Source organism: Chaetodon auriga, chromosome 3 (assembly GCF_051107435.1).
Source record: "Chaetodon auriga isolate fChaAug3 chromosome 3, fChaAug3.hap1, whole genome shotgun sequence".
NCBI lineage: Eukaryota > Metazoa > Chordata > Actinopteri > Chaetodontiformes > Chaetodontidae > Chaetodon > Chaetodon auriga.
This window is the reverse complement of record NC_135076.1, coordinates 22198403-22213136: the sequence shown is the minus strand read 5'-3', so window position 1 is coordinate 22213136 and position 14734 is coordinate 22198403. Positions and strand designations below refer to the sequence as shown.

The 14734-nt window shown below is 41.9% G+C and overlaps 1 protein-coding gene across 1 annotated transcript; it reads left to right on the top strand.

The window, feature by feature from the left end:
* Positions 1-3156: 3156 nt before the first annotated feature.
* On the top strand, positions 3157-9177 carry creb3l3a (cAMP responsive element binding protein 3-like 3a). The gene is made up of 10 exons (XM_076727191.1): positions 3157-3268; positions 3654-3770; positions 3946-4192; positions 4620-4753; positions 5930-6040; positions 6134-6240; positions 6868-6936; positions 7169-7253; positions 7826-7919; positions 8706-9177. The coding sequence occupies exons 1-10, from the start codon at positions 3248-3250 to the stop codon at positions 9020-9022; spliced, it is 1302 nt and encodes a 433-aa protein (XP_076583306.1). The 5' UTR covers positions 3157-3247; the 3' UTR covers positions 9023-9177.
* The last annotated feature ends 5557 nt before the right edge of the window (positions 9178-14734 follow it).

The following is a 14734-nucleotide window of genomic DNA, read 5'->3' as shown; positions in this document are numbered from 1 at the left end:
TGTGTTAGCATGCAACATTTGGTGATCAGCAATAAAAACAAAGCACAGCTGAGGCTGATAGGAGGAAACAGAGGAGGAGGAAACAGCAATAAAAATTCTGACCTGCTGGTGTCTCTAAATGAAACAGTCAAGATATAATAATTAAGTCTGAGGGAGGCATTCATGTCTGTAAGGTCTGCATAGCAATTCATCCAGTAGTTGTTGAGAAATATCAGTCTGGACCAAAGCAGTGGACCAAATGACCAATCAACATCACTCCTTTAGCCACGCTGCTAGCATAACAAAGAACATCACTTATTTCAGTATTTAGTACAGCAGTCCACAACTTAAATACATCATATCTGTGGTTGTTCATGCCACTGAACAATTACTGCTGCATTTTAAATTTGCATTTTAAGTTTCAGAATCAAACTTTCAGTTAGTAAAGTAAAAAAAGGTAGAAACACCCTTTGAGTGATGACAGATCTATCACAGTGTGAGTGAGTTTCCTGGAGTGAGGACAGTGGGAGTCATTGGAAAACACACACAAACCGTTACAGATAAGTGGGAAGAAGCAGACGCACTGGTGGCACATCAAACATCTGTCTCTGTCTGACGCCGCCGCTGATAACCAGCATGAAGACCATGAGACTTCACAGTTTACTGTACTCACTCTGTGTTTGCATTAACCATTTCTGCTCAGAGCGTTTTTCGTCCAAGCTGAAGTTTTCAAAAACAGTTTGTAGAGTAATTACAGAGCTTCTGCCCTTTGGAACCCTCTTCCATCAGATAATGAAGCCATAATGATTGCATAATGCTTCTTTCATGAAAACCCAGCAGACAAGTCTTGGCAAGACGCTGTGTCAGCTGACCGCTAGCTTATCTTACCCATGAAGTCTCAGTTCACTGATGGTCTATTAAAAGAACGTAAGAATTTTAGTTTAAAACATTGACTAGAACTGTCAACAAATGTGAAGGAATAAAAGATTTGACATCATGTCAAAGACATCTGTGTGCTGTGTTGCAGAGATATCTACTGAAGTGAGCATGCTAACCAGCCAGGCTAGGCCCATCCTGTTTCATAATACTAATTTGTACCTCAAGAGGCAATAGTGTGTTACTGTAGTGTACGGTCCGCCCTCAGTCAAACAACACTAACGTGGTTTTCTTGCCAGGTTTGGCTCCTGGCATCCTAGGGCCGACCCGCAACAGCTGCTCAGGCCTCTGGAGGCGGGCACTGATGGATGCTGGACCTCTGTTTCATTCCTCTCCCAGTTCTGGTTGAAGCAGCTGTAAATCACCTCAGTACCATATTCCCTGTCATCAAACTGGTCTCCATCGGTTTCTGAGATTATGTTCGGTCCTGGTCTGATGTGTTCACAGGGCTCCGGCTCCGGTTTGTTTGCCCATTCCGGCACTGCCCTGTATCATCACTCCCTGCCGGGTCTGCAGGGCTCCTGTACTGGCTCTGGTGCGCCAAGCTCCCAGTCTGGGAAGAGTGAGCTAATAAAGTGGCTAACCGCATGGCTAATTAAGCTAACTAGCAAACACAGCAACATTTAGCAGCAGTAAGTGGTTACTCTGGTGATATGCTGCAGCCTTTGTTCAGAGTATGAATTCAAGGCTGAGGTGGTCATTTGTTACATAGTGCACCTTTAAAAGCCTTCACGCTCATAATCACCATTGCTGCTTCGCTGTTGCTGCTTCATAAAAGCCTCCTCAGCCACCGCAGCTTCCGCCTCGTCTGGCTCTGCTCTGCTTCATCCCCCCTGCTGATGTTGGATCGTTCCGTTAAATACCTGACTGTTGTTTGCTGTTCTCCCTCCAGGCTATTTATCGTGCGTTCCCTGCTCTTGTCTGACTGCTGCAGCGGGGAGCCTTCCCGACAGAAGATCCTCGCCGCCAAGTCAAATAAACTTACTGCCATCTCCAACTGAAATACCCTGTGTGACACCAGTAACTCTAATAAAACAAACTCATTCTACCTCTCTGGGTGTTAGTGAGCTCACATTGATTTTGGTGGGGCATCTGACATATTTTGTGTATTACGGGCAAGATCATGAAGATGTAGATTTTTACACTAAAACCTAAATTACTACCTCATTTCTCACAAGAATTCCATTGTGGTCATGCAGGTGGAGGGAGTTTAAAGGAATAGTTTTACCGTTTAGGAAATGTGTTTTTTGATTTCCTTCGATGCCAGATGAAAAACAAAAACCTCAAAATGAATGAAAATGAGAATTCTTATTATTTTTACTCTTTCACAGTTCCTCTGTGATTAATTCATTTATTTGACTTGTTGAGATACACTCAGGGTTTAAAAAAAATGCTGACAAAAATAATTAGACTTTCAGACAAATCCCATATTATGAAGAGAAGGTTCAAATTGTGTCTGTTTGATTATATTTTCATCCTGCTTTGCCTTTGCAGTACATTCATGTTTTGAGCCTCCTGAAAGGCTGATTCGTGCTTTAAGAGGCTTCAGGCTGCTTTTCATTATTGCCACTGATTCCAGTTTCCTCAAGGTCTGCGACAACACAATAACATGCAGTGTGTTAATATGTGTGATTTGAAAGCCATCACAAAGTGGGTTACATGGGATGTTAGAGCCTAAGTCTTGCCATTCAGGTTGTTGCCCTCCTCATTAATAGCTGAACTGATTGACCACTAAAAATCTTATTTATCTTGCTCCTGATCGGATGTGACTGTCTTTACGTATGTGTTATTTTTTAATGGATTATATACGTGTGTAACAGTTCGATAAACAGTGCTGTTACAGATTGATTGAAACGCGCTTGTTCTACAATATTTTTTAATGGAGAAGTTGTTGAATTTTGTTGTCTTGAATCATTGTATGTCCATTGTGTTATGAATGTATGGCAAAGGTCAGAGCTACCATTACGTCAATATGCTATCAAAAAAATAAGAGGAAAAGAAACAGCAGACTTTGACCTCTCTGGTGTTTTACATCGTAGATCTTACTGGTGACTTCATGTCGTCTGTCTCTAACTTCTTATGTTCCTTAGCTGTGTACTCCTGCTGCCAATCAGATTATATCTCCTCACAGCCAATGGGGACGAAGCAAGCTAGTTGGCTGGGTGTGTTGTGTTGGAGTTTAAACTTTGGACCTGAGAAGAAGAGCTGAGAGATACAGTGGAGACGCTTTAGGAACAGAGACAAAGCTACTGCTCTGCGAAGTAAAGGATATTTTGGCTGGATCTCTGTCGTCTTGGGGGCGTCTTTCTTGTGCCACCCGAACTCGGAAACTATGGAGCACTACCAAGATCAGGTAAATCACCAAATATTATACTTCTTGTTGCAATGTTGTGTGCTATTTATAGGTAATTGGGGCAAGCCCACAGAGCAAAGTTCAGGCTTGAAAGCAAATTAAAAGCCTACGTTAAAATCTTATATATGCTTAAATCCATAGACAACACCCTGTTTTAGAATGTGATTGAAAGTACATAATTATGGCAGAAAATTGGTCTCAGAGACTGACAGATACAGAGCGGGGGACATGTTGTTCGTGTGTGTTCAGGGAAGACCATGGTGAATGGTAAAAAGCAGTCCCCAGCTGTGGCACCATATGAAACATTATATATTCGTTGTCTTTTGCCTCTAAAAGCATGAAACACATACTGCCTGTGATATCAAATGTGATGATCTCATTTCAGGGTTGTGATGGCATTGAGCTGCTTGACTGGCTGTTTGATCAGAACGAAGGCATTCTCCGCCATGAGGAAACAGGACGCCATGGCAACCATCACTCCTGGCCAATCCAGGAGCCGAATGTACGTGAGTCTGTGGGATGGTTAATGTCACTCATAGATGCTACAAGTAGCTTTGTTTGCTTTGTATCTACTTTATAGTCACTCCTTGACATACTTTGCAGGTCTTTGTCTGCCCTGCCTCTCATTCTGTTGTCATCTCACACTGACAGAATAATCATAGCACTTTCCTCCTCAGCCGCTGCTGCAGCCGGCCGGACAAGCGGAGGACGACTTCCTCAATGCCCTCCTGACCGGAAGTGACTCTGTGTCAGGCTCGCCTCTCTGGTCCCCTTCTCCCAGTGACAGTGGGATCAGCGAGGACCCTCCGTCAGATCAGATGGACAGCCCTCAGCGCCCCGAGAGCCCACCTGGGGACGCTCAGTATTTCAGTACAGGACCACAAACTAAGGCAGCCCTGGAAGCCAACGTCTCCATTAACCTCAGTGAGTCACAGATTTACAGAAAGGCACTCAGAATGGGACATAATGGAATATCTAGGTCTCAGATGATCATTTAATTGTGATTGCACTGTATTAGATAATGTTTCCAGTTGGATTTGTGAGCAATGACTGAAAAACATTGTGAATATGACATTTCAGTCACGATATCCTGCACATGATAAAGATAAAATAGGATAACGTTCATCATTTATGTCTTTGTGCAAGAATATTCAAATTATCAAAGACATGGATGTTTTTCTGATGAAAAGAAGTACACGCGTTTGTGTGACGTTCTGGCTCCAAATGTCATTTCTATTTTTTTTCATCTGTTGTTTGTCACATAATCCAAACAATGACAGTAGCATGTCTTATTGATCCTTTATTATTTATAAAGGATTTTATTTATATTCTTGATTCTGTGTGGGTGCAGATGGCTGGGAGCCCCCCTTGCCAATGGGCAGGACAAGGATTACACAATATCCCCCTGATGTACACAGACCACAGGTGTCCACCGGCTTCCCACTAACTGTCAAGGATCTGCTGTTGTCTGGCACACCGGAACCCGTGAGTGTGCCCTGGTTGTGGTGGGGGTTTGACAGAGTCAGTGGGGATGGTGCAGTAGTGGTAGAGACGAGAGTAGAGTAAGGAAAGTGTGTGTTTGTGCATCTTGGCTGCTTGACTCGTGCACAGGGCCTGTTGTTTACCTTTGTGTGAGTCAGAGTGTGCACGGGGAAAACAAGTGGGCGACTACAATCGCTGAAATAATGGATTCACCGAGGAGTGAGGCCTTTGGAACGGCAACAGAAATTCATATTTTCAAACTCCTGTTCGTAGGAAGGTTTGCGGAGCGTGCGGCAAACCTTCCCACAGCGCTCAGGTTTGCATGCTGACACAGAGAGGAGGAATACAGCAGAAACATTAATATTTTACTCATGTTAATATTTTTCACCATCATTTGTGTTCCTTTATATTTTTGGAAAGAATTTGCAGTCATGTAAGACTATAAAATTGCATTTTGTGGAGATAAAGGTCCGTGTTGAACCACACATCCATCCTTCCTTTTGCTATACCAGGTTATCTTTTGAAGGGTCGCAGGGGTCTGGAGCCAATTCCAGCTGACACAAGAGCGACAGGCGGGGGACAAATGGCCATTCAATCACAAGCCTGACACATATGTGGAGACATACAATCATTCACAGGCAATTTTAGAAAAGGAAACTAGAGCACCTACAGAAAATCAGCTGCTGGGTTCGAACCCAGAGGGCGACAGTCCTAACTACTGCACTATATTAAAGGGTGTTTGTCATAAATATTTAATTTCCAAGGAAAAGGAATCCATAAAGTGGAGGTCAACAAGTGAATACGAAAGATCACCAGCAGAATAATGTGTTCTTGTTGCTGAAACTTAAGGGTATGGTGTGGATTTCAGCTCACTCCGGGTGTTGATCCCATCTTCGCAGCCCAGCTTAATAGGATGAAGGACGGAGCAGCAGAATGCAACTTAGGTTCTCACACCATAATTGCTTTGAGGTAGCCATGAAATGAGAGTGAAGAAGGTGGCCTGATAGTCTGCACTCATTTAACTACTTCTTGCTAGGCTCTAGGGAGAGAGAGGGAGAAAGAAAGGGAGGAAGAGGAGGAGGAGGAGGAGGAGGGGGGCGAGGTGTCGGGGCAGGGAGAAAATTCAATCAAACAGAAGTGACTATGTTTTAAATATAAGTATTCATATCTCACCACCAGCCCCCACACCCATCCCAGCAGTCCATGCAAGAGCTGATTCTCAATGAGGATGAAAAGAAGCTCTTAGCAAAGGAGGGGGTGACTCTGCCCAACCAACTACCTCTCACAAAGGTAAATGCCCATCAGTACCTAAACAATGCAAGCAACCAGCAGCTCCCAGAGTTCAAAGCTCAAGGTGAACATGTTTCTTCTTCTGTCAATCAGTACGAAGAAAGGGTTCTGAAGAAAATACGAAGAAAGATCCGCAATAAGCAGTCTGCCCAGGAGAGCAGGAAGAAGAAGAAGGAGTATATTGATGGGCTGGAGAGCAGGTGAGAATCTAGACAAATGATCATTGTTTTATGTGTTTTTGTATCTAAACATATTCGGACCAAAGCAAACTGTGATTTGCTTGATTGTTGTCCGGCTGTACCCTCCGGGCAGCCTTTGGTCAGTTCATTTCAGTCATGCCACTTGTGGTTTGATTCTGGCTTTTCTCATATGGCGTCTCATGGCGTTCCCTCGCTTCCCATATTTACCAACCTCTCTCTAATCTTAACTGACAGAGACAAAAATGCAGAATATATTTCACAAAACATCAGCTTGCAGAGACCTGAAACTCGCTTTGGATATGTAGTCCGTTTCATCACCACTTTTGTGAGCAGGGACGTTTTAGAGAAGTCGACATACATGTGAATTTTGAGATTCAGCTGCTGAACAGGTTGAAAATGAATCGAAGATATTTGGTACTATGCTTTGAGGCAGTAATGCAAAGTGGATGCACCTTTAAGTCACTTCTTGACTGAAGATGGCAGTATTCAAATTCTTGTTTGTTTGGCCCTAAAAAAATATGTCTTCCTTAATCAAGCATTAATGAAAAAGTTTGATTCATGCTGTAGTTTTTTGCCGCATCAAAATAAGTGAGATAATTGTATTTTCTCATCGGCTGTCTCCTCCAGGATGGCCGCCTGCAGTGCACACAACCACGAGCTGCAGAGGAAGGTGTCCCAGCTGGAGAAATGCAACATGTGAGAGATTTTGAAACAGGACTTCTCTTTCCATTTCCAATTATTTCTTCCTCCATAATCTCCTGGCAAAGCTTGTTATGACATTTCCTCCACTCAGAAACTGCATTTAACATCCTGCCTTGTTGCCTTGTTCCCTGAAACCCTTGTTAGTCCAGTTTTTTATCTGTCATTTCCATTCTTGTTTTGCTCTCTTTTATCTTTGCCTTCCCCCTTTTCCCCATCCACTCCACAGGTCGCTAATGGAACAGTTGCGCCGGCTGCAGGCTCTGGTCATGAATACATCTAACAAGCCAGCCCAGACTGGGACTTGTGTACTGGTACGGATGTCCTGTGTGTGTGTGTGTGAGTGTGTGTATGTGTGTGTGTGTGTGCGCCAGGAAGATAAACAAACTGCCCAGACACCCCGTATGACTCATCGCTAAAAACATTCACCTTCCCAGCAAGCCAAATAGCAATAACCGCAGCTGGATTAGACATCGGGAAAGGCCAAATGAGATATGAACACAATGGAAAAGACAGCACAAAAAAGATATAATCCCCATGAAGAGAAATGCATTGAACAGCAGCCATCCATTGCCTTTGATCACTCCAGTGGAATAAAGTGCAAAACCTGAGGCAACACGCGTGCCTCATCTAAAAACAACATCTATGAATATGACTAAGTCTCAGTTCCCGGTCACAGAGCTCTTCACAAGAAGCAAGACGTTGCAGCCTGAAAGCGTATTCACAGAGGGAACATCCAACCCACTAGCGATTCAAAAGTTCAACACTGTAGAGCATGCAGATTTAGTAACAACTTTCTTCGACTTGAATGTGAAGTGTGAATGATGTATTTTCCAGCGGCTCCAGTCAGCCTCTATCTTAACTCTATTTTTTCTCGGTTCCTTAGGTGCTGCTGCTGTCCTTCTCCCTAATCCTGTTCCCCAACCTCAAGCCGTTCTCTGACTCCAAGGTCAGCCAAGGAGACTTCAGTCCGGTCAGAAGTGAGTAACCTTCAGCACTAAATAGCTTTGTGCGCCCGCCTGCCAACTAATCCAGCACCTCTCTGTCACAGCTGAGGAGCTTGTTAGAGCTGCAGTCTCACCCACTGCTTGAAAGGTTCTCACCTGCAGAGCCTCACAGCCTGCCCCGCCTGTCTCAGGATTTGCTGTCGACTTAAAACTTTAACGATTACAGCTGAGAACCGAGGCCATGTATTACCATTACAGTTATTAAGCTATTGCCCTGTCAGCAGCCGCTGATGAATGACTATTAATTATCACTTTATTATTAGATTTATTGGCACAAACCCCCAAAAGGTCAATATTTTAATTAGGAAGCAAGATCAGAATTTGCACAGCACCGAGGTGTAATTTGTTACCATAAGATGTTTGGCAGTCTCGAAAACGCAATCAATGCTGCACTTTCCCTGAGTTTTTAGAGGTTTAGAGTCTATAATGTTTGTAGGCTTGAATTGTATGTACTCACAGCACACTGTGGCGTGGATGCAAGGTTTTTTTAATGTGTGGCATTTGTCACTGACTCATATAAAACTATTCTCATGTTACTTAAACTGTGTTTTACTATACTGTCATTCACTATCTGTTTATACACCAGCCTCCACTTACGTGTGCAGCAGGAGGATCATTATTAGGAGGAGTTATTAAATGCTTATCCACTGCTTATTAATGCTAAACAGGGGGAATGAAAGTGTTGCCAAACACACAATAATGTGCATGCCCACACAGGCTTGAACTTGCTGAACTTCTCTCTGCGTGTTGTTCTCACAGTCCAGTCACGGTCCCTGCAGAACCTCCAGGCTTCCCGTGTGCTCCATGTCACTGACCCTCCTTTCTCTGCTGAGGATGAATTGGAATCTCTGCATCGGCATTTCCCAGGAGACCAAGAGGTGGATGATGTTACCGCGCTGATGGGAAAGCTGGGAGTGAACCAAGACCGGTCCAGTTTGGAGCCTGTGTCTCTAAACAGCAGTCAGGAAGAGAGGCTGGGTCATTTCCATGTAGACCCAATTACTGGTCACGTAGCTACTGTGACCTTGGATCCCCACCGATCTGCCAGGCTGCGACCACATGCTGATGACATGTAGAAGAAATGAATAAATTATCCCCACATGACTTCCCTAAATCGTCCTCCTCCTGATGGTAGAGCAGGGAATTATCTGGGGCTGCTGTTTACACAGACAGGAAAATTAGCTTTTAATCATTCCTGTTTTGCCTGTAATATGTTGTTAGTATAGCTAGAATATCTGTGTGCCTTTATCTTATTTGTGATACTGTTTTATATATCAGAATATGGATTTGAATCTTACGCTGAAATTGCCTGTCGAGATAAACTGTGTTTCCTTTGCCTCCTGGCTTTGATAAAATGCCAGTGTAAATTATTGTGTTTGAGACTGTCAAAAAGCGGGTAAACAGAGATGTGATGATGTGTACAATTTTGATCCAAATGGATAATTTGTGAAATGTTAAAGGATTTTGAAAGCATGTTTTCTTTGAAGAAATGATTGAATTTGTTTAGATTCATTCAAGAGTAAAACCGTCTGAAATAAAAGATGTCTCAGTTAGCTCAAAAACCTGTGGAGTAAATTTTTCTATTTTATGTTTTAAAGCTGTAATAATTAAAAGCAAACTCAGTATTTCCCTTGACGATGCCTGAAAGTATACTATCCAATGCCTGACCACGCCGTCTCTCCAAGTTTGAGGACAGTGGGCTTGATGTCAGTGGAGACATAGTTTACAGAAATGGAAAACTGGGCCAAAGGTGCAGCCGATGACCTCTTATCTCATGACTCAGACTTCTGACCCAACAATCGACATGTTGATATATTTACTAGTTGAAGGCGCAGCACTCACCGTGTCTGGCCTGTCAGTGCAGACCTCACAGTGATGAGATGAGAGCGTGCTTATCCTCGCTGCCACTTGGCCACAATTTCATCTAAAGTTTAAGGTCAGACTTATCCAGGTTTGAAATTCTTGTGTTCAGCTAAACATATCTTCAGGGGGCTGAGATTCAACCCTGTGAGGAAGCGATCTGCTGTAGAAACTGAAAAAAGAATAAACCACCACTAATGTTCCCATTTAAACGACTTCATCCTAAAACTGGAAAACTTCAAGAAAATGGCACAACAATAATACAACCCTGATTCCAAAAAATGATGTTCTGTGTAAAACGGAAATAAAAACAGAAAAACAATCATTGCAAACAAGGTGAACCTTGCTCCATCAGAGCCTTTCAAGGATGCCCCTTTCATACCCAATTATCATATTATATATATATACATGCATTGGGGCGGTTGTGGGTCAGGAGGTAGAGCGGTTGTCCACCAATCAGGAGGTTGGTATTTCGATCTCTGGCCTCAGCAGTCCACATGCCGAAGTATCCTTGGGCAAGATACTGAAGCCCGATGCTGTGCCATCAGTGTGTGGATTCATATGTACGTTGCTTTGGATAAAAGCATCTGCCAAATGACTAATTGTAATATTTGTTTTATTTATGCTTTATACAGCTTTGTGGAATCAGTCAGCAGTCAGCTGACACCTGGCCAGACGTGCTGCAGTGTGTTCAAGTGGACATGAGGCCAAGTCAAGAAAAGCCTCCGTAGTAGTTTAGCATGCTAATATTAGCTACTTAGCACTAAACACAAAGTACAACTGATATTTGGCCATAAACTAAAATGTTGTACATACTCAAAGTTCCTGATGATGATCGATGTTATTATGACTCATCCTGAGACGATAAAAGTCATCAGTGGAAATGAGAGCGTCAGTATGAACATTCAGTCGTCTGTTTCCTGCAGACCTCCGCTTGAAGAAATCCCAAATAACAGTGTAACTTCTGTGGTGTGACAGAAGATAAAATCAGCTTCCCACATTACATTTTATCAGGCATTAAATTCTCATATTTGTTTCCCTTTTGTGTGTGATTAATAAAGGATTACTCTTTGTGGCCAGAGGGTTTCATTCCTCGAATCACTGAAAAACATTCTTCAGCTCATTCATAGCTGGCTTGCTGCTGTGGGCTTGTTTCAGGTTTCTGATTTGCATACTAAAAATCTGGTGAGGATAAGATCGTGCATTCTGTAAAACTGCTAATTTAGATTAAACAGTAGCATCAATGTAATATTGATTTAAATCTCAGTGATAAAATAACATCATCAGTTACTGTATAAGAACATTTAAACGCCCGCAAACACACAATATGCTCTCTGCTGCTGGTGTGTAAGCTGGTTTACTTGTTGTCTATCTCTGACCTACATCTGCCCCCGTCCTCTTTTATTTGAGTCTGTCTTGGGTGTTTTTTTTTTTTTTCCTCTAATCAGAGTGAAAGTCTCTGGACCAGCAGCATCTTTGCTCATCACCACCCATCGTTTTGATTGACCAAATCCCCGTGGAGCCGGGAGGCCTCTACGCATAGATCGCCTCCCTCTGAGGTTGTCTATCAAAAGAGCCCTCATCTTCTTTTTTAATCTACAGAATGGGCTTTTTCTTTCAAGGTGTGACGATGAGCCAGATAAATTTAGTCTAGTACTTCTTGGGAGGATTCCTGAGCACCTCCAAACTTCCTTATTAACAGAATTGTTTTTCCAATTTCAGAGGAATAAAGAGGGAATTAAAACATCGAACCACACAGAGCTGAATCAATATCTCACATGTCAGAGAGGTATGGCAGCAATAAAGGTCTTATGTTGTATTTCTTTTGACTTTTTCTGTTGTTGTTATTTAGGTGATGTGCTTTTCTACTGCAGCACTAATTAGAAAAACATGGCAAGTTAATAAGAAATCTAAAAATCTCTAACATCAAGCAATATATGGAGTGCTTGAAATGTCATTATACCTGCAGGAAAATAAACTACTATAAAGTGCAGTTGGTACTTACTTTCTGCCAAATTAATTTTCTTAATTAATTAAATTAACCTTTGTAGTCATGTTACTGAAGAGCTGGTATTAACTGCCGCCCACTTAATGCCACTCTTTACTCTACAATGTACAGTACCTCTCCAACTCAACACAAGGTGGGACACTGTCCTTATATTAACTGTCTTTTAATGAAGGTCTTTGCGATCACATCCTGGTTACCCAGAAACTACATAGCTGCATGCTAGAAAGTGTGCTTCTAATACATGTAATTTATACATAGAGTTAACATGATCTGTTTACAATTGTGTATAGCGAGGGTGTTTTACTCAGTATCTTTAATTTGTGAATCCGAATGAATTCTTGCGTGCCTTAATGCAAAATGCAAACATCAGACATTAGCAAACAAATAAGGAAATTAGTCATTTGCCGTTTGCGATTATTTTGTGGTCGTGACTTAATGTCTTTCCACATAATGATTCGGCATTAATTAATTGTGTAAACTAGAAAGTTTAATTGATGAATTGCTGCTTTGATTAATGGGTCCATAGGTGCAGTTTCCAAGCACAAGACATGCAGTGGAAATTTACATTAGATTGCACCTACGGAGATCTGCTTTTGGCTCAAGAAAAGCAATCAAAAATAATGACGATTAAAAAAAAAAAAATAGTTCTGTATGTTATGCTGTATTTACGAACCAAAACATATGACTCTACAATCATTTATCCTCTTCACACACAATCCAGGATTTTTGCCTGCAAAGATCCACTTTGATGCCAGACAAACTGTGATCTCTGCTCACTGCGAAGCTGTTGAGTACAGTTTAATTACTCTGCATCTCACAGTGTGTGCACAACTACAGCAGACTGATCTGCAACCACAAGTTGTGTTGGGATGGGTGATGGGTTTCTTGATATTTCATTTATTAATCTGTGCACTTAATTTGTGGTGATTTATGTGCAAGCAAATGTATGCAGCCTTAAATTAAGTGTGAACATTGCACTTGGTCGAAGGAAAATAGTTTGAAAAGGGCATAAACATTTCTGTCTGCTCATACAGAAATGTGAGCCTGATCTAAGAAGAAAAGCAAGAAAGTAGACTGCAAACTGCACAGCATAGAGTACCTATTTCTCTGTCCGTCTGTTAAAATTGCCACAGTTTTGTAAGCTGTGTAAACAGACTGGCTTTGGGCTGACAAGGTTTCAGTTTTAACTCCACAATCTGACAAATTAATGCATCCAAGGATTTACCAAATGCAAGTTATCACATCGATAAAGTTACAACTGTTTCAACAGAGATTGTGGCAGTTTTGGAGAATTTCATAACTGATGCATCTGTGTTTTTGTTGAAAAAGATTAAATTACCTTGACAGCACCTTTTCACCAGGTCATGGATTCTAGCCTTTAAAAAAATGCTTTGATGGAGAAAGCTGAATAAATTCTGAAGGCACAGACGGTCTGAAGTTGTCTGGAAGTCACGACAATTACTCCTGACTCTAATCACTGTGTCAAACCTGCAGGCAGGTCGAGTACTGTAAGAGCAGAGCAGACACCTCGCTGTGAACAGGAATCAGTGTTGGATCCAGTCACCTAATTAAGCAGTTTAGATGTAATGTAGAACTGGTACACTCTCAGACTTAAAGAGGTGATTCAACAAACTAATATTTATAGCTCTTCCCCTGGGAAGAGGAGTCTTATATTTCGACTGACTCCTGTGTTAAGTTTTGTTCCTGGGAGGCTGATTTCTATCAACATGTCAAAACTTTTAAAGTCTATCCTCAACTTATTGCAAGCTGTTGTGTGCTTCATGGGGTTTTAGAGGGTTTAATGAAATGCAAATCCATGCAGAACTTTCTAATTAAATTTCTTTTGTTTTACTTTTTGCCATAGTTGTTATATTCCAGTTCTTCAATTAAGTAAGGTACATATTAACTTATCGTAATGTCCCAGACCCCATTTTCCACGTGTTTCTTAGATAATTATTGCCCATTTCGAGATTACCTAGATAGAGGTTTTTAGCTTTCCAGGAGGGAAATGAATCATTAGAAACAAAACAGACTACACTTCAGTCCAGTCAGCTCAGATCCAGCATGATAAAGGTGTATTTGGATGGTGAGTCAATGCACATCCTACGCGCAAACACGCACAGCGCAAACAGATGGAGGTTTTGTTAACTGGGCAGTATGTCACCCCAGAGCTGCTGGCTCGACTTGGCACTAAAACTGGACCTTAAAAGGCCCCATTAATAATTGTGTCACACACTATTTACCTCCGTGTTTGCAAAGGCTAAAAGTACAACCATCAGGGCAATCGCTACAGAGAGATGTGATAGCAGCAGAAACATAACAAGGAGCACAAAGACAAGGCTTAAAGATAAAAGGTCTAGTGCTCAGGTTTGATGTGAATTGATTCTTGTGTGTTTCTCTTAAATTATGAGGTGGAATTAAACATTATCCTTGAACAGAAACAAAGAAGTTTGCTTGTGGCTCAGACAGAAAAACATGCATTTAAATGGTCCTTAAAGCACTCTGGATTGATGTTGTGTCTGGTTGTATGAATATCTGACAGCCGAACTGTATCCCCAGAATTAGGCTTACACCAAATATAAGCCTAACAGGCAACAATCTGCTATTGTTCCTTTTCCACCCCGGAATACTAATCGTCCTGAAGGTGAGATCCACATGCCATTAAAAATATGTCAGTATTCAGTCAGCATTATCTCCAGTCCCACTGGGACAAGATAGTGAGCTGTTTCAACTCGTTCGAGACAGGCAGCAGTCCAGCCTAATGGACATCAAAACGTATTCATTGATCTAATCATTCTCCTGTTTTTGAATGATTCTGTCCTGCAAGATGAATGAACAGCATGACGCATCCTTGTCTCGTGGGTCAGTTAGACGGAGGTCACTGAAGTGTCATCAGTAATAAAATGAAGAAGTTGTGTCA

Coding starts and splice junctions, on each gene's coding strand:
- creb3l3a (XM_076727191.1), top strand. CDS start 3,248: ATGGAGCACTACCAAGATCAG. Junction 4,754..5,929: donor TGTCTGGCACACCGGAACCC/GTGAGTGTGCCC, acceptor TCTCACCACCAG/CCCCCACACCCATCCCAGCA. Junction 6,937..7,168: donor CAGCTGGAGAAATGCAACAT/GTGAGAGATTTT, acceptor TCCACTCCACAG/GTCGCTAATGGAACAGTTGC.